This window comes from Centruroides vittatus, unplaced genomic scaffold, assembly GCF_030686945.1.
Source record: "Centruroides vittatus isolate TY-2023 unplaced genomic scaffold, ASM3068694v2 contig_1114, whole genome shotgun sequence".
NCBI classification, from domain to species: Eukaryota; Metazoa; Arthropoda; class Arachnida; order Scorpiones; family Buthidae; genus Centruroides; species Centruroides vittatus.
This window is the reverse complement of record NW_027120716.1, coordinates 600,520-622,463: the sequence shown is the minus strand read 5'-3', so window position 1 is coordinate 622,463 and position 21,944 is coordinate 600,520. Positions and strand designations below refer to the sequence as shown.

General features: G+C 35.4%; 1 protein-coding gene across 2 annotated transcripts in view; it reads left to right on the top strand.

The window, feature by feature from the left end:
• Nucleotides 1–2,640: 2,640 nt before the first annotated feature.
• The window catches only part of LOC136977614 (uncharacterized), a 68,420-nt gene continuing 49,116 nt past the window's right edge, over nucleotides 2,641–21,944 (top strand). The window contains exon 1 of one of the 2 annotated variants that reach the window (XM_067273151.1): nucleotides 2,641–2,871. In XM_067273151.1, coding sequence (XP_067129252.1) covers nucleotides 2,845–2,871 — 27 coding nt within the window. In that variant the 5' untranslated portion in view covers nucleotides 2,641–2,844. The remainder of the gene's footprint in view (nucleotides 2,872–21,944) is intronic. The other variant, XM_067273157.1, reaches the window with a different exon arrangement.

Below are 21,944 nucleotides of genomic sequence, written 5' to 3'. Positions count from 1 at the left end.
CCGCAGCATAAAATAACCGTACTGTATTATTAAAAAAATAAACATGGAGTGCGTTTTTTTTATTCCTCCGCGTAACTCTGTGCGAGCGACATCGGTTTAAAAATTCCTGCGGAACGCGTTCCTAAATTCCGGTGGGAGTGCGCGCCGTCGAACGGCAAAAACGGCCGCTTGTAACAGTAGTTTACAGTGGAAAGCAACATGGCGTCCTCCATGGCTCAGATAATTTTGTTTCCGGGTCCATTATGTGGTTTTATGAATGAAAATTCAGAAATTGTGAAAGCGCGAGTTAGCGCACGCGGTGATGTAAGTGTCTTTACGAATTTTTTTCGTGGCTATTTTGAATGCTCTTTCAACAAATAATCCATTTTATAATTAAATTTTACAATTGGGACCCTTCTTTTGCCTTTAAAAGCTCATATTTTAGAATTATAGATTCCTCCATCACGATACTATCGATAGTGCGGGCGCCACCATCTTTCTTTCACCGTCCCTCCTAAATGCCTACAAACAGCAGCGCACTCCCGTAGTAGCGGAGACGCAGAGCGACCGCTATTAAACAACGCACCCATGGAGCAGTCACCAATTATGCTGGAAAGTCCGTTGTTAGCAGCCAGTCTGTTGCTCAAGTCACGTAACGGCCAAACAGAAAGTCCGTTGTTCGCAGCGTCCGTTATTCGAGGCGTACGTTATACGAGGCACCACTGTATATTTTACCAGGTATGTATATCCACCGTACATTTTATTTCACCGAGTAAGTTTTTATAATTTATTTTTAATTTTAGCCCGTATATCGTGGCTAGCGATTCGGAATGTAACTGTGATATTAAACATACATTTAGAGAAGTCTGCAGTTTTTACTGGCTTATCGAACAAATGAATACGAATGAACCCTAGACCATCACTGACGCATAATTAACTGATTGCCCCTGGAAGTCGGCTTGTTAGAGAAACACAGTTTCCCTAAAGCCTTGGTCACACTATGCGATTTCTAGCCGCGCAGGCGACTGCAAGCGCGAGTCGCGCGCGTCTTCTCGTGGTCGCACATTGTTCGTTGACGTTGCAACTCGGAAACACGTGACCCTATAATAAACCAATAAAATTACAGTAGCGTGTTTTTGTCTACTTTCGTGAGTTTACCGACATTTTACGTTCTACTTCAGAGTATTTACGGATTTTAGCCACTTATTAAAATGGCAAGCAGTTTCTTTTCTGGAATGAATAAAAGAAAAAAAAGGCGATAATTTTGTTAGAGCTGGCGAGAATATACGAAGAGAAAAATAAGAAAAAACGTTCATGCTGGGTTAAAACTTGACGAAATGAAAATCAACGGGCTAAACAATCGTGCTTTCACCAGCTGATGAATGAATTAAGGCTTTCGGATGCCGAAGGTTATCGGGGATATATCCGTATGAATACCAACACTTATATATAATTTAGGTGAAACGTTTCGTAGTTTGGCATACCAATTTAGAGTGGCCCATAATTCGATATCAGTCATTATCCCAGAAGTTTTGGATGCTATTTATCAATCTTATAAAAGTGAATATTTGAGGGTTGAAGTGGTTTAGAGGAAAGCTTGAATTATTTAATTCATTTATAATCGATATATTATTTTCTTTTATATCAGCATTTATTTTATTCAATTGTATATTATTAAAAGTAATCAAACTTTTTAAAATAAATCTAACAATAATTTTTATAAATTCAGATTTGTATTATATCAAATATAGCATTTAAATGTACTGAAACTGAGTTAATACAAATGTTATAATCAAGATATGTTGACAAATATACAACACAAAGTATGACGTGGCACAAAGACGTTTTCTGATTGGATGCGCGTTTGCAACTGTCGCGAGTAGAACAAACTTTTTGTTTCTAGTTGCGGTTGCAGTCGCGCCGGTTTTCTAGGGGGGATTACTAGTTAACGGGAACAGCCGTCGCGGTTGCAGTCGCCTGCACGGCTGGAAATCGCATAGTGTGACCAGGGCTTAAGACCAGTGGTGTGCCGTGTCATCAAATGTCACGGCACGCCACTGGTGGAATGAATGAATCTATCAGTGTCATCTATGTAACAGTGTCATCTATGTAAGTAACATGTCAGTAACAGTGTCATCTATATAAGTTGTCGGATGGACTTGGCAGAATTTATTTGAAATGACTCGTTTTCTTCGGATTCAAAGATATATTCATTTGAATAGACATCTCAAAAGGACTCTATTAGAATCACTTTTGACACGCGTTTGGAATTATAATCCCATGTGGGCAGCGTTCTGATGTGAAACTTCAAATCAGTGTAGCTCCTTTTGATTTTTTTACTCAAACAGATTGGTCTACAATCCTGGAGGTCTCCCGTCTCACACGGAGCTATAAACTTATTTATAGCTCCGTGTGAGACGGGTCGATTTCAGAGAAGAACATAATTCTGTCAAGCAATTAAGATCTCTGTTATTCTTTCTCGTCTCAATTCCCAATAACGATAAAGCTAGGGATTAACTTTCTAAAAATGGTCGTGTCACATTAAGGGTGTTCTAATACACTTTTAGCATGTATAAAATACGTTGTCTGATCGAAAATACCGTAAAATGAATAATAATAATCTCGATTCCGGAAGTCGAAGTTGGTTCGTCTGTAACGTCTACCAGGTGTCGCATTATCAATCTGCAATGGACTTTTAAAAGGTGGTGCAGCTGATTGCAGTTTTGAATATCGTTATAAATACTTGGAAGAATCTCGGGGACATTTTCGGCATTAACAACATGATATGAATAAATCAGAATAATTCAGATATTAATTGTATTTCTAAAAATTTTGATTCGAGTTATAATCTGAATTAGAAGAAAAATGTGTGCTCAGCCTATTATAAATCCTGTAAGTATCCATTAAGAAAAGAATGAATTATTTACCTGATTTCATATATCTGATTTATCATTGAATATGGTTAGATTAGAAATAAACGAAATATTTAAAATAATGTGTATTGATTCAAATAATATAATCTTTTTGATAAGCTTGTCTTAATAAATTGAATATTCAGACAAAATTTGTTTTAATGTCCAATGACTTCATTTCTTATGTGGTTTGAAATTCTATGGTTTGTATCAGCATTAAAATGGAAGTTTCATCTTCATAAGATTAAAAAACAAATGATCAATAAGTTGTGAAATTATTTGATTTTTGTTGTCATTTTTATTACATTTTTTCAGATGGCATTACATTATTTCATCTTTGTTATTTAAAATAGTATTTATTGAACAGAATAATATTTAAACACATTCAAAAGCTGGAATAGTTGATTAAAAACATTGCTCACCACTCATACCTATTCCAGCACATAAAAATTTTAACATACTGCAGTAGGTATGAGAATAATATTTGTAAGGGGGTTCTGTTTGAAAAGAACATTACATGTATTTGATGGCTGATTTAAAGAAACAAATATTGAATCATCTGTGTGTTTCTCTAATGATAAGTCTTTAATCTTTATTTTTTTAAATATTTAATACAGATATACTTCATTACACACAAATAGAATATTATTACAATGAAGGAGTTATCACACACATGAAAACAGTGCCTTATATAACTTTCATTGTAATAATATTTTATGTTGTTAATAACGTAACAATATAAAACCAATGTATAAAAACGGTTAAATATTGATAACCTAGTTAATATTTTAATAATATGAAAATTTATATGCCAAATTTGTACAACCCCATGCAACAGGGATAATCCACTTTTTGTGAATAAAGATTATTATTAATAATATTCTATGTATGTGTAATAAAGTATATTTGTATTAAATGTTTATTTCTTGTATAATATTTGGTTTTTGAAAGCATGACTTATGTACAGTACATTTGCATTGTTTTAGCTTTTTTCATTTAGTACAGATGGTTATGGATTATAGTAAGTTATAGATTGAGTATGAAATCAAAACATCCAAAAGAATCTTAAATTTATGGCATTTGAAATAACATAGAAAATTGCTGGAATTGTAGAAGTTCATATTTCAAACATTGAATTTTATTACAAATATCTAATGCTTTAATAATTTTTCAATTAGTATATAATTTTTTTTTTTCTCAGGACAAGAATTGTTAAAGCAATGAGAGTCCTTGACTTTTTATTTAACATCATAGATAGTTATAGAAATAATTAACATTTAATATAGAATTATGCTAAAAGGATGGTTGGTTAAAGTTTACCTTGGTAGTCCCAATGGCTGTGCTTTGGTTAGGTTAACTATATTTTTAGTAGACTTTTCCTTTTTTTTTCTTTTGTTCAAGAACTACGAGGGCTGTTTGGAAAGTTTGTGGCCTCAATTAGAACAACAAACAAAATAATGTTAAAACTTTCTTTATTTTTCAATATAGTTTCCTTTATTAGCAATGCACTTATTCCAGCGATGTTCTAGCATTTTTATGCCATCACAATAGGTCGATTTGTCAAGGTGTGCAAAATACTCATTCACTTCAGAGATGACTTCATCATTTGAGTGGAATCTCTTTCCAGCCAAAAATTTTTTTAGGTTTGGAAAAAGGTGGAAGTCACTGGGGGCCAAATCAGATGAGTGCAGTGGATGTGGAACTATTTGGAAGTGAAGTTCGTTTATCTTTTGTTCAGAGATTCTGGCAGAATATGCAGGTGCATTATCGTGGTGGAACGGAACCCTTTTTCTTCTTCAAGTGTTGCTTCTTTTCTTCAATTTCTTTCTTCAGTTTTTCCAAAAGTTCACAGTAATAGACAGCATTGATGGTCTTTCCTCTTTCTAGGTAGTCAATAAAGATGATGATCTTTAGCATCCCAAAAAACTGAAGCTATCACTTTCCCTGCTGATGGAACTGTCTTTGCCTTCTTTGGTGGTGGCGAACTGTGGTGTTTCCACTGCTTTGACTGTTCTTTTGTTTCAGGACTGTAGTAATGGATCCACATTTCATCAGTAGTCACAAACCAATGCAAGAAATCCTGTGGATTTTTCTGGTAGAAGTCCAAACACTCCTTTGACATCAAAGTGCAAACACAATTTTGCTCGGCAGTCAGCAGATGTGGCAACAACCTTGCTGAGACCTTCGTCATACCCAAATTTTCGGTTAAGATGTGGTGCACTCGGTCGACAGAGATGCCTGTTGTCTCAGCTATCTCACGTGTTTTCAAAAGGTAATCTGCTAACACAAAATCGTGAACTTTGTCGATATTTTCTTCAGTGACAGCGGTTGACTGCCGTCCGCTGAGAGGGTCATCTTCCACACTCTCTCTGCCAGATTTAAAAAGGGCTGTCTATTTTTTCACAGTGGTGTATGAAGGAGCAGACTCTCCCAAAACTTCGTCATGTCAGCTTTGATTTGAGATGGGGTCAACCCTTTTTTCGTCAGGTATTTTATGACTGCACGAGTCTGTCTTCTCCATTTTTGACAAAGCACTTGCACACTAACTATCTGCTAAGCGGTCGTGGCAAAACTTTACGACAAATCAAGCGGAAATTGGTATTGTATCTTTAGAAAAGATGTCTGAATAATTTCCGCCAAAAATTAAATTGATCGCAGCGCTGCATATAGGCAAAGCCGCGAACTTTCCGAACAGCCCTTGTACTGTGAATCAATAACTAGTGATATTAAACAATCAGCGGCCTGCCGGTGGCTCCCCTACAGGAGGAGTCTGTCAGGAGCACTAAGTCGGAAATGCGGTCGTTGGGGCTACCAAGGTAAACTTTAACCAGATGGTAAAATTAGATTTTTTGAATCTATTCAGCAGTTACACAAAGTATGTTGTGCTTTCAATAATAGTATTCAGTATTTTATTAAAGTAAATTTGATAAGCGTATAGTGAAATGTTGTTAATAATACCAGTTATGATCTATTATTTATGAACAAAACATTAGAAAAAAACCATAATTTTGGGAATTTTTATGAAATATACTCTGCAATTTCTTCCTACAGTGTTTAAATACCTTGTGAAAATTGATACTTTTTTTATATTTTAAAATTTCATCTTAAAAGTGTGTTAAAATTTGTTTCACTTTTTACAAGGAGTGTTTTTGTTTTAGTACAGGGTACATACTTTTTTTATAGGACATTTTATCTTGGACTGCTTAACACATTTATATCTTTTATAGAGTAAAATAGAAATACAAAAAATTAAGTGTGGAAAATGTCACTTAAATGACCACCTACTTGAGGCACTAATATTTTTCCCCGTCACTTTAAGAAAAGTTTCAGGAGTTACATAGTTGATTTCATGTTAATCTTTCAGCAGTGGGATAGTCAGGTATGGTGCTATCCCTTAGTAGTGGAGAATATACCTGGGAAATTTTTAAAGTATTTTTTACGTGATTTTTCTCATTACTGTTTCGGAAAAAGATTTTGTAAACAGTTATGTCTAGTAAAGAAAAGTCTTTTTTTATTGTTACATAATTCAGTTTTTATGTGAATTTTTTTTTGTGATAGTTTTTGGCTACTTTTTGGCAATACCCCCCATAAAAATTTAGCAGATATGTGTCCCTCACCACTGCCACATGATCGCCTGCGACGTATATATATGTCCCTCACTGCTGAGTGCTTAAATGTTCATTTCCAGTTTAGCTAAATTCTTGCCTTGTTTGTATAGACCTTTTTTTTAAAATAACTCCAAAGAAAAGAATCTGGTGCTGTCAGCTTAGGTGAACATGGCAACTTCCTCAAGTCACCACTTCTTGAGACATATCATTTCAGTAATGTTATTTCCTGCACTTAATGGAAAAAATTTTCATGAATAAAACTAATTTTGTATTTTAATTTTTCTCTTTTATCCTGCAACTTATAGAAGAAACAAATGTTTCAGGAACTTTTGTATCATCTTATACATAAAACACAAATTATACAAATACAAGTTATATTAAATTAACAATTCAATTAATTAGAAAAAGAAGTTACTTATAGGTTTTTGTGTGGTTTTTTTTCAATTAACTATACTAATTCTGACCGCAATGCAATGAATTGGTGCTTATAATAAGTAATTAAACAAAAAATAAAAGGAGCAATGTTTTAAAATTGGCATTTTCCTTTTTACTTAGTAATACACCTCACATCATAATTTTTAATTTTCTAATATGAAATAATTTGTAGTTAGTTGTGTAGCATCAATCATACATAATAAACATGGACGGTCGGATGGCCGAGCGGTCAAGGTGGCAGCCTACCGCTCTGGGGACCCGGGATCGAATAATCCCCAGGAATTTTTCAGGGGGTGGTCCGTTTGGATATGTCGGGCCCCGTCCCTCACCATCCGGTCGCCCCATTGTGGGCCTGGCCGAACCCATAATGGGCCTTCTAAAAGAGGCCCTCTTAGTGCCCACAGGGCAAAAAGAGTTTAAAAAAAAAAAAACATTAAACATGTTCTAATAAAACTAAATGTGTTTCATATATAAAATACATCGTTTTACCTTAAAAGTAGTTGAGAGGTACATTTAAAAAAGCAACTTTATTTTCACCTGAATGCCCAGGTGAAAATAAAGATATTGTTTTGACTTTTGAGTAATATCTCCTCTATTTGCTAATCAAACTACACCAGTATAATAAGTCCTATTAATAAACAAGGTCCAAGTAGACATTATATACACAAATGTAAATTTCATTCTTTCCTTACTCTTCACAACAACCTTTTCACATCAGTTTGAAGGCTAATGTTAATATCTAAAAATAAAGTGCAAAAACTTATAAGTAACTAATTTAAACAGTATCATTCATCATTTTTTTTCAATTTTTGTATTAATAATTTTGATCATATAACAGAAAAGTAAATTTATGAAATTTACATCAATAAATTTTTACTTTTTTGTAACATATTATTGGATTTGTTAATGAACAATAAATGAAAAAAAGTCCAGCAAAGAGTTGCTTTGTAAGACGTGCAGTGTGAAAGGAAGACACAATGCGTGATCCAATTAAACAAATTTAATTTTGCGCTTAAAAATATATATACAGTTTCTTTAAGGATTTCTGCTGTTGTACAATTCCAGCTACCTTCTGATGGTTTCAACATTACAGGCGATCCAGGTAGTTGGTCTTATCCCAACTACTAATTGACAATGTTCATGTCTAATAGTCTCTTGTGTGATTCCTAATCTAACTTAATCTAATAGAAGGTGGATAGAAGAACGAGAAGTAAGAAGAATAATAGGATAGGAGGTACCCAATTTATAGGCGAGTAGTCCAAGTATTTCTTCATCTTAACTTTCAAGTCTTGAACGTTTTATTCTCTTGCAGATCGGCTGTCTGAGTGGTGTCATCCTGACGTGGTATCAAAGAGATACTGGCCCTATGGTCACAGCACTCATTGCTCACAGCACTTTTTCACAGCACTCATTGGATTCTACTTATGAGCCTTGCTGTCACACATCCGTTATCTCTCATGTCTGGCCCAAGAATGTGTACTGGAATTTCTATTTTCCCTTCCAGCCTTGTCACAGACTATTGTTTTTACCCTACCTCCTGGTGGGCTAGGGGTGAGTCAGAGTTCTCACCCCTAATATTTTTCCCCATCACTTTGTGACGATCGGGATATTGTGAACTTTATCATTTATATGTACCTTTATAATCTTTTAACTATATTTTATACAAACTCTACATTTTATACAAAAACGGAACGAAATAGACCAAAAAGGGTTAGTTAAACGGGAAATCAACTGATAAATTCTGTTGATAAGAACAGTTTAAACTCGATTCCCACGAGTTGAGTTCCTTGTTAAGATGAGTCAAATTTCGGTGACACGACTACGTCACCGATAACGTTATTGGTCCAAGAAGATCATCTCTTCTGACGAAATCAAAGAAGGGCCTGCAAACCACCTCTCCATATAAAAAGAGAGTACGATGAGTAAGACAAGGAGAAGTTGTCATTTGACTGCGTGCGTGTCCTTGTTCGGATTTACCCATCGTCAAGTTCCTCCTCCCCTGTTCATCCTCCATGGACTAGCGGACAATTGGATTGGAATCTCGGACCACTGGATTAACTAGCTGGAAGGCAGAAATCTAGAACAGAAGATATCATATCATCTATTCGACGTTCGTCGATATAATCTATATAAATCTTAAGGTATTTATCCTACCCGCGAATATTTGTAAGCTCTCTCTCTCTCTAATCCGCGTAGATTAATGTTCGCGGATCGTGAGCCATGTACCTTATCACGTGTTTCTCTGTAAAGTAATCGTTTGTATCTAATTAGTCCTATGGAAAAAATAAACGGGTATATTTTTATATATAAATCTCTGGGTGCGTTCTTTCCGTCATCCTCTCCACTCGCTTCATTCCGGGTCTAACCCATACGTAACCGCTCGCGCAATTGATTTTCTGTATCAATCTAAGGATACAGTGGTGTCATCCTGACGTGGTATCAAAGAGATACCGGCCCTATGGTCACAGTGGTGTCCCGGAAGTGGGATTTTGTTTTGAAGAAAATAATCTAACAAAGAATGGAGGCTCAAGGTGGAGAGAATCCGGGAGGAAGTGCACCTTCGGGATTATCCGGAATGATTCCCTTAACCCCCTCATTTTCGGGCGACACATCAGGATTGCGCATCAGGGACTTCTTTGACTCGCTAGACGAAATAGCAAAACTAACTGGATGGACTAAGGCACAAAGTCTCGGCGTCGCGAAGTTAAAATTAACGGGCATAGCGAGGGATTTCGCATGGAAGGATGCGCGAATGCGAGCAATTGATACATACGAGGAGTTCAAACGACAAATGATCTTACGCTTTGAGAAAGAACCATACTCGCTTAGACTTCAGAAATTCCATGCATGCATTCAGAAACGCGACGAGGACGTACAGACGTACGCAGTTCGGTTGCAAGGCCTAGTATCGGAGACCATAATCGAACAGACAGGGGCCGATGCTCGCGAAACAGAAATAATCAAGCGATGCCAAAATAAAGAGCGAGACGAGCGGCTACTCGCCCAATTTTTAAGCGGTCTCAACGATAGAATTAAAAGACGGGTGATGTCCAGAGAACCAGATTCCTTTGATAAAGCAGTTAAAGTGGCAATCAGCGAGGAAACTATAGAGCAGTTGACCGGGAAATCACAAGGGATAGTCGGGGCAATAACCAGTCCCGAGGACGAACGCACAAGTAACCTCGAAGCGACGTTAGCTAACATACAAAGCCAATTAAACGAACTAAAATTAAAGGAGGATCATCAGCGGCGTGGATTCACACATCCAGTAAGCAGGGGAAGACACTATTATTCCTCGAGAGGAGGACATGGGTATTCTCGATTTGATTCATCTGTCAGGGGAGCGCGCGGCAGAAGCCGACCGTATCGATCAAACAATCTACCAGGCAGACGAAGAGGCAACTTCCAACCTAATCTAATTCAAGCGCCATCTCAAAACCCACCACAGGGGAGAATAAACAAAATGAATTGGCGACAGAATAATAGGCGATGGAGGAACGATAATACACACACACGTCGACCTCAAAAAAATATCCGATCTGAGACCATGACTTTAGATGTACAAGAAAAAGGAGATGAATTGGGAGTGCGAAATCGAATAGGAGCTAGAAGGATAGGCGATAATCTAGAACCTAGTCTGTGTTGTTCAATCAACGATTATCCAGCTCGACTGGCGATAGATACTGGTTCCACGGTAACACTTATATCTCGAACCTTCGCTAAGAAAACAACTACAATCAATTTTAATGAAAGGGGAAGAAGAATACTCTTTCAAAGTGTCACGGGACATGGCATCAGAACGTATGGAACTATAAGGTTCCGGTTTCAAATAGGACCTTTACAATTCGACTACTCCTGTTATGTAGTAGACGATCAAATACCTCATCCTTTTGACGGTCTATTAGGACGAGATATAATTAAGGGCCAAGAACTTCTCATAAATTTAGCAAGAGAGAAAATAATACTTCCAGGAGGAGAGGAAATAGATTTTCGGAAGCCAGAAGTGGAGACAACACGATCAATCCGAGGAAATGGGAAACGAACTCGTAAGGGTACGTTTATACGACCTCCTACTAACTCTATAATTTCGAAAAACGACAAATCTAATATTTCACAACAACCTATTCCTAAAGAACAGGCAAGAGAGGTAATCTTGATAACAGACTGCAATCTTCCTCCAAGAACAGAGATTATTACTACCGCGAGAATATCCGGAGTAAAACGGAGAGGAGAAATAGGAGTTATAGAATCGGAAATATCTAATCCAGAGGGTGTCCTAGGTGTCGATTCCTTAGTAAAGACGAGAAAAGGAGGCCAAGTCCCCATCCGAATCATGAATCTATCTACTCAACCAAGGAAATTATCCAAAGGCGAGTGTGTAGGAACCTTCCACAAGGCAGTAGAGGAAGAAGATAACCCGAACACAATCAAATCTACTGACGCTCAGAATTCGAGTGCAACTGCAACTCTAACGAAAGAGGAATTCGGTCAACTATTCGATTGGACCCGCATTGGAAAGGACAAGAAGCGTCCCTTATTAGATCTATTGTACCAATATAGGCATGTGTTTGCCGCGAATGACTATGATTTGGGATATTGTCCAGTAGTAGAACATGAGATAAACACCGGAGATGCCTCTCCTGTGTATCAACCACCTTACAGGATACCTTATGCTCAAAGAGAACAGATGAATAAAATCATTGACGGACTATTGGAACAGGGTATAATAGAACATTCGAAATCTCCCTGGTCAGCCCCCGCTTTGTTAGTGAAGAAAAAGGATCAAACATGGCGTCTTGTGGTAGATTATAGGAGGCTGAATAAAGTGACAAGGGCAGATCCTTATCCTTTACCTTTGGTGCAAGAAGCGCTTAGTCTTATAGGTCGGGCGAAATACTTCTCGACAATGGATACCTTATCAGGATTCTGGCAATTAGGATTGCGCGACAAGGAGAAGTCAGCGTTCTCAACCCCTGATGGTCATTACCAGTGGAATCGCATGGCAATGGGCCTTTGCGGAGCCCCAGCGTCTTGGCAAAGGGCCGCAGACTTTATCTTACATGGCTTAAAGGGGAAAACCTGTCTAGTTTACATGGACGACATACTAACTTTTAGCTCCGATTTCCAAACGCATCTAATTCGTTTAGAACAAATCTTTCAGAGACTGGCTACAGCGGGTCTAAAATTAAAACCCAAGAAGTGTCATTTCCTTCAACAACAAATAAAATTCTTAGGACATGATGTCTCGGCTGAAGGAATACGACCCGATCCAAATAAAATAAAATGTGTTCTGAACTTCCCTCGTCCTACAAACGAACACGATGTCAAATCTTTCCTTGGATTAACGGGTTACTACCGAAGACACATTGATTCTTATGCAAAGATAGCAAAACCTCTAACCGATTTGTTGAAAAAGGATAACAAATTCCAATGGGAAGAAGAACACGAACGCAGTTTCGAGAGACTCAAAGAAATAATCACCTCAGCTCCTCTTTTGAAATCTCCAGACTTTTCCAAACCCTTTATTCTATCCACAGACGCATCAAACGAAGCAATTGGAGCGGTCTTGTCTCAAGAAGAAATAGACGGAGAAAAACCTATCGCATATGCTAGCAGAATATTAAGAAAACCAGAGAAGAACTATAGTACTACGGAGAAGGAGTGTTTGGCGGTAGTTTGGGCCACCAAATACTTCCGACCATACCTGTATGGGAGAAAATTCACTATAATAACGGATCATCGACCATTAAGATGGCTTATCAGTAATAAAGACTCTACTTCAAATTCTCGAGTTGCACGATGGGTCATTTTCTTACAGGAATTTGACTTTGATATCAAACATCGAGCCGGAAGTTGTCATAAAAATGCAGATGCATTAAGTAGAATTCCTATTCGACAAATTTCGACTGCCAACAACTTCGACCCAATCTATTCAAAGTCTCAAATTGGCGAATTTCAGAGAAAGGAAGAGAAATGGAATACCATTATTCATTATCTAGAAAGCGATACGTCTCCAGATCAGACACAACATTATTTCCTAGATGAAGAAGGAGTGTTGTATCATCAACAATCTACCCCTCAAGGGGAAATCATAGAACAACTAGTCATTCCGTCCATCTTAATTCCCTACATCTTACGAATTCATCATGACACACCTATTGGAGGCCATTTGGGATCACAGAAAATGCAACAAAAACTTCAATCGCTGTTCTACTGGCCAACAATGAAACAGGATATAAAAACCTATTGTCAGAGCTGTCAACGTTGTGCTTTAATGAAAAGAAAGGACAAACGACAAGAAGCGGAATTGCAGCTATTTCCTCCTCTAACACGATTGTTCGAACGTACCGCTATGGATGTAGTAGGACCTTTACCTGTCACGTCAAATGGCAACAAATATATACTTGTTTTCATCGATCATTTCAGTCGTTATGCCGAGGCCATACCTTTACCGAATATTCAGAGCAAAACTATTGCGAAAGCATTTGTCACACATATCGTCCTACGACATTCCACACCTGTTCAATTACTTACTGACCGCGCACCGAATCTAATATCTAAGATGTTTAAGGAAGTATGCGAATTATTACAAATAAAACGACTTCTTACTACCGCATATCATCCTGCATGTAACGGAATAGTGGAGAGATTTAACAAGACCCTTATCGATATCATTGCACATTATGTAGCTAAGGACCAACGAGATTGGGACGAATGGATTCCTTATGCGTTGTTTGCTTATAATACAACTATACATGCTTCTACAGACGACAGCCCTTTCTTTCTATTATACGGGAGAGATCCAACCTTTCCTTTTGATCTAATAACTAGTCCCACGAAAACTAAATACGATGTTGAAGACAATTATGCATCAGAACTTAGATACCGAATGACGGAAGCTCATCAGGTAGCACAAAAACATGCAGAACAAGCTGCCCGAAAAAGACAGACACGACATCGTCAAACTCACAAAATACCTACGTATCATATTGACGATCGAGTATTTTTGAACGAAGTAATTGTACCTCAAGGACTTAAACGAAAGTTGGCACCGAGGTGGTCAGGGCCATTCCGAATCGTGGCTGAACTAAGCCCTGTTACCTTTATCATTGAAAACCTAACTACCAAGAAAAGACTGCAAGTACATGCTAATCGCCTCAAGCACGCAATTGCGCGGCAAGAGTTTGAGCTGAACACTCTACATCAACCTGTCCCTACCACATCGATCAATCAATCTCTTTCAGAGGAATGTTCCTATTTAGACCCCTGGGACGAATTTATCTTCTCCGAGATGTCACGACAACAATCTGAACCCACATCTGAATCGGAATCAGAATCGGAAGCTGAAGATGAAAGGGAACCTGAAATAGAATCCACTATCGAAGAGGAACAACCGACTTCATCTCATTCTTATGCTTTAAGAAGTCAAGGACCTGTGGAAGATCGACCTTGGATCCTTCCAACTCCACGACGAAGTCGAATCCCTAAAAGGAAAGCTAGCTCACCAAGGGAAAGCAGAAACAATATACAACCCCCAAAGGTAACGAAAAGGGGAACCTAAATCGCAAAATTCTCTAAATCGTAAACTTAATCCCTTTTAAGAAACGAAATAGCTACGAAATCAAAATTTTATTAATATAAATTATAATATGTCCTGTTACCTTCTTCATCTAACGACTTTTCCCCTTTATCCAGAATACTCCGACCAACGAGACTCCAGGCATTATGCATATACAGCTCTTGCTACGATTTATCCTTATAATTTTGCTATGCATGTAGCCTTTATATATCAATAAATCATATTTACTCCAGATAACCTATTCCATGACTTCCTTATTATTATTTTTTTTTACTATTCTACTAGAAAGAGAGAGAGCAAATATCGTGAGGAAATTGCCAATTTCCGTACTTTATTAATAACCTCCGCGAACGAAAAGACGACTGATAGGACATCATGACGCGATCGCGATATAATGCAAAAGAGAGAGAGCCGGAACGAATCTGTAAAACCAATTCCTTAGGTGAAAATCCAGCTTGCTCGATAAAACCAAGCTTGATTTTAGAAAACCCAGGGTGATGTGACGATCGGGATATTGTGAACTTTATCATTTATATGTACCTTTATAATCTTTTAACTATATTTTATACAAACTCTACATTTTATACAAAAACGGAACGAAATAGACCAAAAAGGGTTAGTTAAACGGGAAATCAACTGATAAATTCTGTTGATAAGAACAGTTTAAACTCGATTCCCACGAGTTGAGTTCCTTGTTAAGATGAGTCAAATTTCGGTGACACGACTACGTCACCGATAACGTTATTGGTCCAAGAAGATCATCTCTTCTGACGAAATCAAAGAAGGGCCTGCAAACCACCTCTCCATATAAAAAGAGAGTACGATGAGTAAGACAAGGGAAGTTGTCATTTGACTGTGTGCGTGTCCTTGTTCGGATTTACCCATCGTCAAGTTCCTCCTCCCCTGTTCATCCTCCATGGACTAGCGGACAATTGGATTGGAATCTCGGACCACTGGATTAACTAGCTGGAAGGCAGAAATCTAGAACAGAAGATATCATATCATCTATTCGACGTTCGTCGATATAATCTATATAAATCTTAAGGTATTTATCCTACCCGCGAATATTTGTAAGCTCTCTCTCTCTCTAATCCGCGTAGATTAATGTTCGTGGATCGTGAGCCATGTACCTTATCACGTGTTTCTCTGTAAAGTAATCGTTTGTATCTAATTAGTCCTATGGAAAAAATAAACGGGTATATTTTTATATATAAATCTCTGGGTGCGTTCTTTCCATCATCCTCTCCACTCGCTTCATTCCGGGTCTAACCCATACGTAACCGCTCGCGCAATTGATTTTCTGTATCAATCTAAAGGTACAGTGGTGTCATCCTGACGTGGTATCAAAGAGATACTGGCCCTATGGTCACAGCACTCATTGCTCACAGCACTTTTTCACAGCACTCATTGGATTCTACTTATGAGCCTTGCTGTCACACATCCGTTATCTCTCATGTCTGGCCCAAGAATGTGTACTGGAATTTCTATTTTCCCTTCCAGCCTTGTCACAGACTATTGTTTTTACCCTACCTCCTGGTGGGCTAGGGGTGAGTCAGAGTTCTCACCCCTAATATTTTTCCCCATCACTTTAAGAAAAGTTTCAGGAGTTACATAGTTGATTTCATGTTGATTTCATATTAAATGTTCATTTCCAGTTCAGCTAAGTTCTTGCCTTGTTTGAGTAGACTTTTTTTAATATAACTCCAAAGAAAAGAATCTGGTGAGTCAGAGTTCTCAAAACTTCAAAATAAAGGAAAATGGAAGAAAGGATAAATTTAGAGAAATAGAATATAAAATTAAATTAAAAACTATATGAAATAGAATGGCATACAGCCACAGCTTAACTTTCCTGGCAACATTTAAAACTGCATGTGTGGCACATCTGTTATATTTTATTATTAAAAAATGGCACAAAGCTTAATTTTGAGGGTAGGGAAGGGATTTGTAAAAAGTTGTAGAGAGTAAAATCATCATTAAGTCCGACCCTACTTGAGATATGACACCAACCCCCCTTCAGTGGCGTAGCAAGGGGGTGTATCATGCACCGTGTCTGCAAGACAAACTATGTTTCTAGAGGGGGGAGAGAGACACCAATAAAGTGTCAGGCACCAGTTATGCCTTGGGCGCCAGTTATGTTCGTTACGCCACTGCCCCCTTTATCTCCCCATCCCATCAACCTTTAACAAAATTTAATAGCATCAATCTTCCTAATACACAAACCATTTGGCAAAATTTCAGAAATGAACAAATTTGTGCCCCCCACATGCACACAGGGCCGGATTTGAGGCGATTGGAGCGATTGGTCCCAATCGGGCCCCGCGCTTGAAGGGGCCCCGCATCACGTCAAAATTTATATATTTAAAAATAGTACATGTTACAAAAATAAATATCTAGGTATATTATTATTAAAAATAAAACAACATATTTCAATATGTAAATTAACAGTTAATTAATTTTGTTATTTAAAGTTTGAGGGGCCCCGCAAAACAATTCAATCGGGCCTCGCATCTATTGGATCCAGTGCTGCATGCACATCCATACATACTGAAAAAACCTCTGAATTTTTTTTGTATTTCTTGACATTTCAAGGTCTTTTAAGTCCAAAAATGTAAAAATCTATGGGCCATCATTTTTTTGACCAATTTGACATACTTTTCCTTTGTTGTATATAACAGAGCCAGAAAACTAAAAGCAATTTGCTTTCCTTCACTTTTTTTAAAGCCATATAGTTTTATGATTATAGAGTAAAACACAATAAATTAAAATAAGAAATTTTATTTTGTTAAAATAAACTTTCCAATGATTCTAAAATTATCTTGTTCTAACAATTTTGACTCATTAAAAAGTTTTGTTTTTAAAACTGATATAAGAGAAATTGAAAATTTATTAGAAAGAACATTCCATTACTATTTTTTTTATTTTTAAACATTTTTTTGTAATTTAATTAATTATTTTAAAAAATCATTGATTGTATTTTCACATACACACCTAATCTTTTAAAATGAGTACCAGCTTTTAATATTAATCTGAACTAAGCTTAGTTCTCTGTAGCTAATAACAACTGAATGAGTGACTTTCCATTCTATTACTGGTTATTGGATATTATAGACTTTAAAATTATTTTCTATCTACTTTTAGACTTTATTTTAACTTATTATATATTTATTATTATTAATTGATAAATAATATAGAAATGAAGTGATATGATAAAATTTACAAATGTTTAAGGAAATTTTTTTTTATCTTAGTGACCTGATGTTTAGGATTTAGTATTTAGTAGATATCCCTCTTAGTATTTCTTTTTCCACTTATTTCATACATCTGCAATGAATTATATTAGGAAAACAATGTTTTAATGTTTGAGATGATACCTTCTAAACTGTATAACAGTGTCATGCTTTCAACAGCTACACCAGAGGTGTTGGTTATAAATACTTTAACAAAGACATCAATAACCAGCAAACATAAAATAATTTGAATGAAACGTTGTACAGAGGTTTTATTTCTGATTCTGCACATTTTTGTAACTTATACACCTAAGTGAATTAAATACATAAAAATACAGTAATTTAATACATATAAATATATAGTTATTGAAGACAGTAGATATAATTCACTTTTAAATTTATTGTAATGATTTTAATTTTGTACATAAAAATTTAATTGTTTATTATTTCAGTAAGTTTTAAAAATATGTTTTTAAATTTCTTTTCCATATTTGATAAATGAATAATTGCATTATCATAGTGTTTGTTTGCTTAATAATTTTTCATAATAAATAAGTTTTAAGTTCTAATGCCAATCAAATAAATTTCTCACCAAGACTGTTCAAAAGTTTTTACTAGCAAGATTTTTATTTTTCTAACTAATTTTTAGATAGTCTTTGTACAGATCTTGTAAACAAATTTCTGAATTGTAATAAATTTTTTTAATAATGTAAAATATTATAGAATTAACAGAATATTCAAAGTCATGTAGCTTAAAATATTTTATATTATGATGATCAATGAATTAATAATCAATATCTATAGGTCTTTTGAAAGTGTTAGAGGCCAGATGACATTTTAAAATATTAGTTTTGATTAATTTCAAAATATTTCATGAGTCATAAAAAAATTTGGATATCTAATTTGAACAGAAGTGATTTTAACTGTTTAGTCCTATAGTGATAGTTCACAGAAGTAAATGATGAAATAAGTGAGGCTGATTTTTTTTAGTGGTATATTTTTAATATCCTTTGATTGTCATCTGTGATATAGGATATTGAGAAATATATTTAAAACTGTTTGAATAAATGAAATGAGAAATGGACCGAAAATTTACACATTCTTATCAAATACAGTAAAAACATATATTGATAGAAATATCATTACTGTTAAATTATTTATAATTAATCCATTGTTAAGCATAAATTTAAAGGCTATTGAAGGCTAACCTTCAGTGGACCGGTCTTTTAGAGTTTTTTGAGATGATGCATTGTGGCTATTACACAACATACATTATATTTCATATCCTCCAATATTTTTTTTTTCTTTTTTAAATATGAATAAAATAAAAGGACTTAATCCCAGAACTTCTTATGAGAGCTAGAAACATCAGAAAATTATAGTTATCCTGAAAGTTGTTTGATTTATTTTCAAACATACATAAGTCTAAAAATTTACTGAAACCTACAACATTGTTAAATAAAGGTACAGCTGACCCTTGATAATCCGACAGGTATGGGGCCAAAGGGGTGTCAGATTACCAAAAGTGATTACATATTTGGCATTGTTTTGCTAGCAGTAGCCTACAATATTCCTAAATTTTATGAGTAAAATGCTGCCTAGGTTAATATGGAAATGAAACACCCATTTCGGTTAACTAAAACATGTTTATTAAAAGAAATATGGAAGCCAATAAATGTACACAGTATGTATAGGCATAAATAATACAGTATGTACAGAACTGCTCATGGAAAACACAAGAAATGTATGTCATCATGTAAGAATTGGCTGGGGAGATTCGTGTCGCGACATCCTTCTGTGCAAGTAGACACGTAACGGGATGGGGACTACGGTGACCTTGAAGGGAGGTGCGTCAGACTACTGAGCATGTCTGATTACAAAAGTGTTGGATTATCAAGGGCCAGCTGTATTTTTTTTTTCAATAGATATGCAAAAAGTAAGCTACTCTTTCAAATATATTGTAAATATGATAAAGTAATTAGTGCAATTATAAGGTGCATAGTAGCAAGTACACTGTAGAAACAATACCACCTAATTCAAAGCTCAGAAACAAGTAAATGGTTAGAAACAGGGAGGCCACTTAACATTTGCTATGAATATAGGTGATGACCTATGCTATGAATAGGGAATAAAGTGCACTTCACTTCTGCATTACCTATGTACAATGTCTTGGTCAAGACATTGTACATAGGTATTGCATTATCAATATTCTGTAGCAATTTGCTATGGGTACACCTTACGAAGAGTTAATGAAAGTTAAAGTAAATGCCTGTTTTTTAATACAATAATGTAAAATTAATAAATTTTTCAAATAACATAATGAAACTTGAAGTGAATTTTGCTTATTTGTTTTAAATCTTCAGATAACTGCAGTTTCTGATAGAGGAAATTAAAACAGCAATTTATATTTATACTTGAATTAAAAAGCTTTAGGAAATGTGGTAAAAGTTTGAAATTTTAAACATTTGTAAAATCTAATATAATTGAAAGTACATTACACACATTCCTTTAAAATTAACAAATTTAACTAACTACTAAAAACAACAATTAGAGAAAAATTTGAATGTCATCCTGATTTCTTCTGAATGACAAATGAATTTTATAACAATATTTGTAAATCTTAAATGAATTTTTGGAAATAAATTGCTTTTATTTAAAAAATATGCACTGTACAGTATAATTTTATTTGTATGGTGCTTGTTCCTGGAACAAACATACAAACTATGATTTTTGTAGTATTTTTATGGAATAGTCTGAATTTATACATTGTCATTTAAGAGTGCATGAATTTGCAAATGCATAACTGTTATATAGCAATTTTTGTTTATTTTATGAAAATAAGTTAAGACAATTTTTAAATTAACATAAGGTAAAATTTATAATGAGAAAAGTTTACACTATAACAAACTTAAGAAAATTGTACTGTAAATTTTCATCATATAAATTTTATCTTAATTGTTAGTCATACAGTACAATATAGTGATGGATTTAGAAGTCTACACCAGTAAACTTCAGAATTGTGCCATCTGATTTCTGGATTTGTGGTCTGTCAGAAAGAACTTCCTTAAGACTCATTTATCTCAGATCAAGTCCATTTATTTTATAACTATTTACAGTATATACAGTAATACTTCCAGATGGCTACTAACAATATAGTCTTAAGCCTTGCTTTTTTCTCTTTGATCGGTCAAGTTGCCTTTTATTGAACTTTGAGATTTGTTGGTCATCCAATCCGGAGCTGGATTAGTACCTTTCCTTTGGTCTGCCTCGGTTGGCACACCCCTCTCAACTTGTCCAGGATGACTCACGCTAACTGTGATCCCCCCTCTGGAAAACAATCCAGTTGAGTTGAAGCCTGAATCACTTTGTCTCTACTCTTTAGGCCTCTTTGACAACATCCTAAGCAGAACACATATTTAAGATTGTGGCATTGGGTTGAAGTAATCTTTACAATTATGAAAGCATTGGGTCCAAATGATCTTTACAATTATAAAAATGATTAAAATATCTTTAGTAGATGATAATTAATAATTGTATTTATAACCAGTTACTGTCAAACCTTTGGTTTTGAATCACTCACTTTTCGAACAGATTGGTTTATGAGCAGAATTTCAAACTCATAATTGCACTGGTTGCCATAAGATAACTCTGTTGCCAAACAAGCTACTTGACAAGAACCAGCTGCAGATTAGAGACAGATTGTCAATTTCCTGTACTTCCTATGTCAAAGTCAACAGTGCAACCAACTAACAACAAAACTACTGATTCAGAAGTTAGTGATCTTGAGATTGTCTTGTGTTGTTAGATGTCACAACATGAATCATTGATGACATTGCTATTTAAATTAGATTTCAATGTGCATCCAAGAAAGATACTATTAATTGCCATAGTTGAATTAAATCAAATTAATAAAAACCACATTAACTGACTTAATGCACTTTCTCACTATACCAGGCTGTATAAATTCAACACACACACAATGCACAACCAATAACCGGCGTAAAAAATTTCAAAACGGCAAACGTTAATTGACATTTACATAATATAAATGGCATCCAAGAATTAGTGTTTAGAGGTTAGGATGAATGAAATTTTTATTTATAATTTTATTCTTTATTTAATTGGTACGTTATAATATTATAATGCATTTGTAGACATTTTAATGCATGATACACATCTAAAAGGTAAAAAACAAGGTCATTAT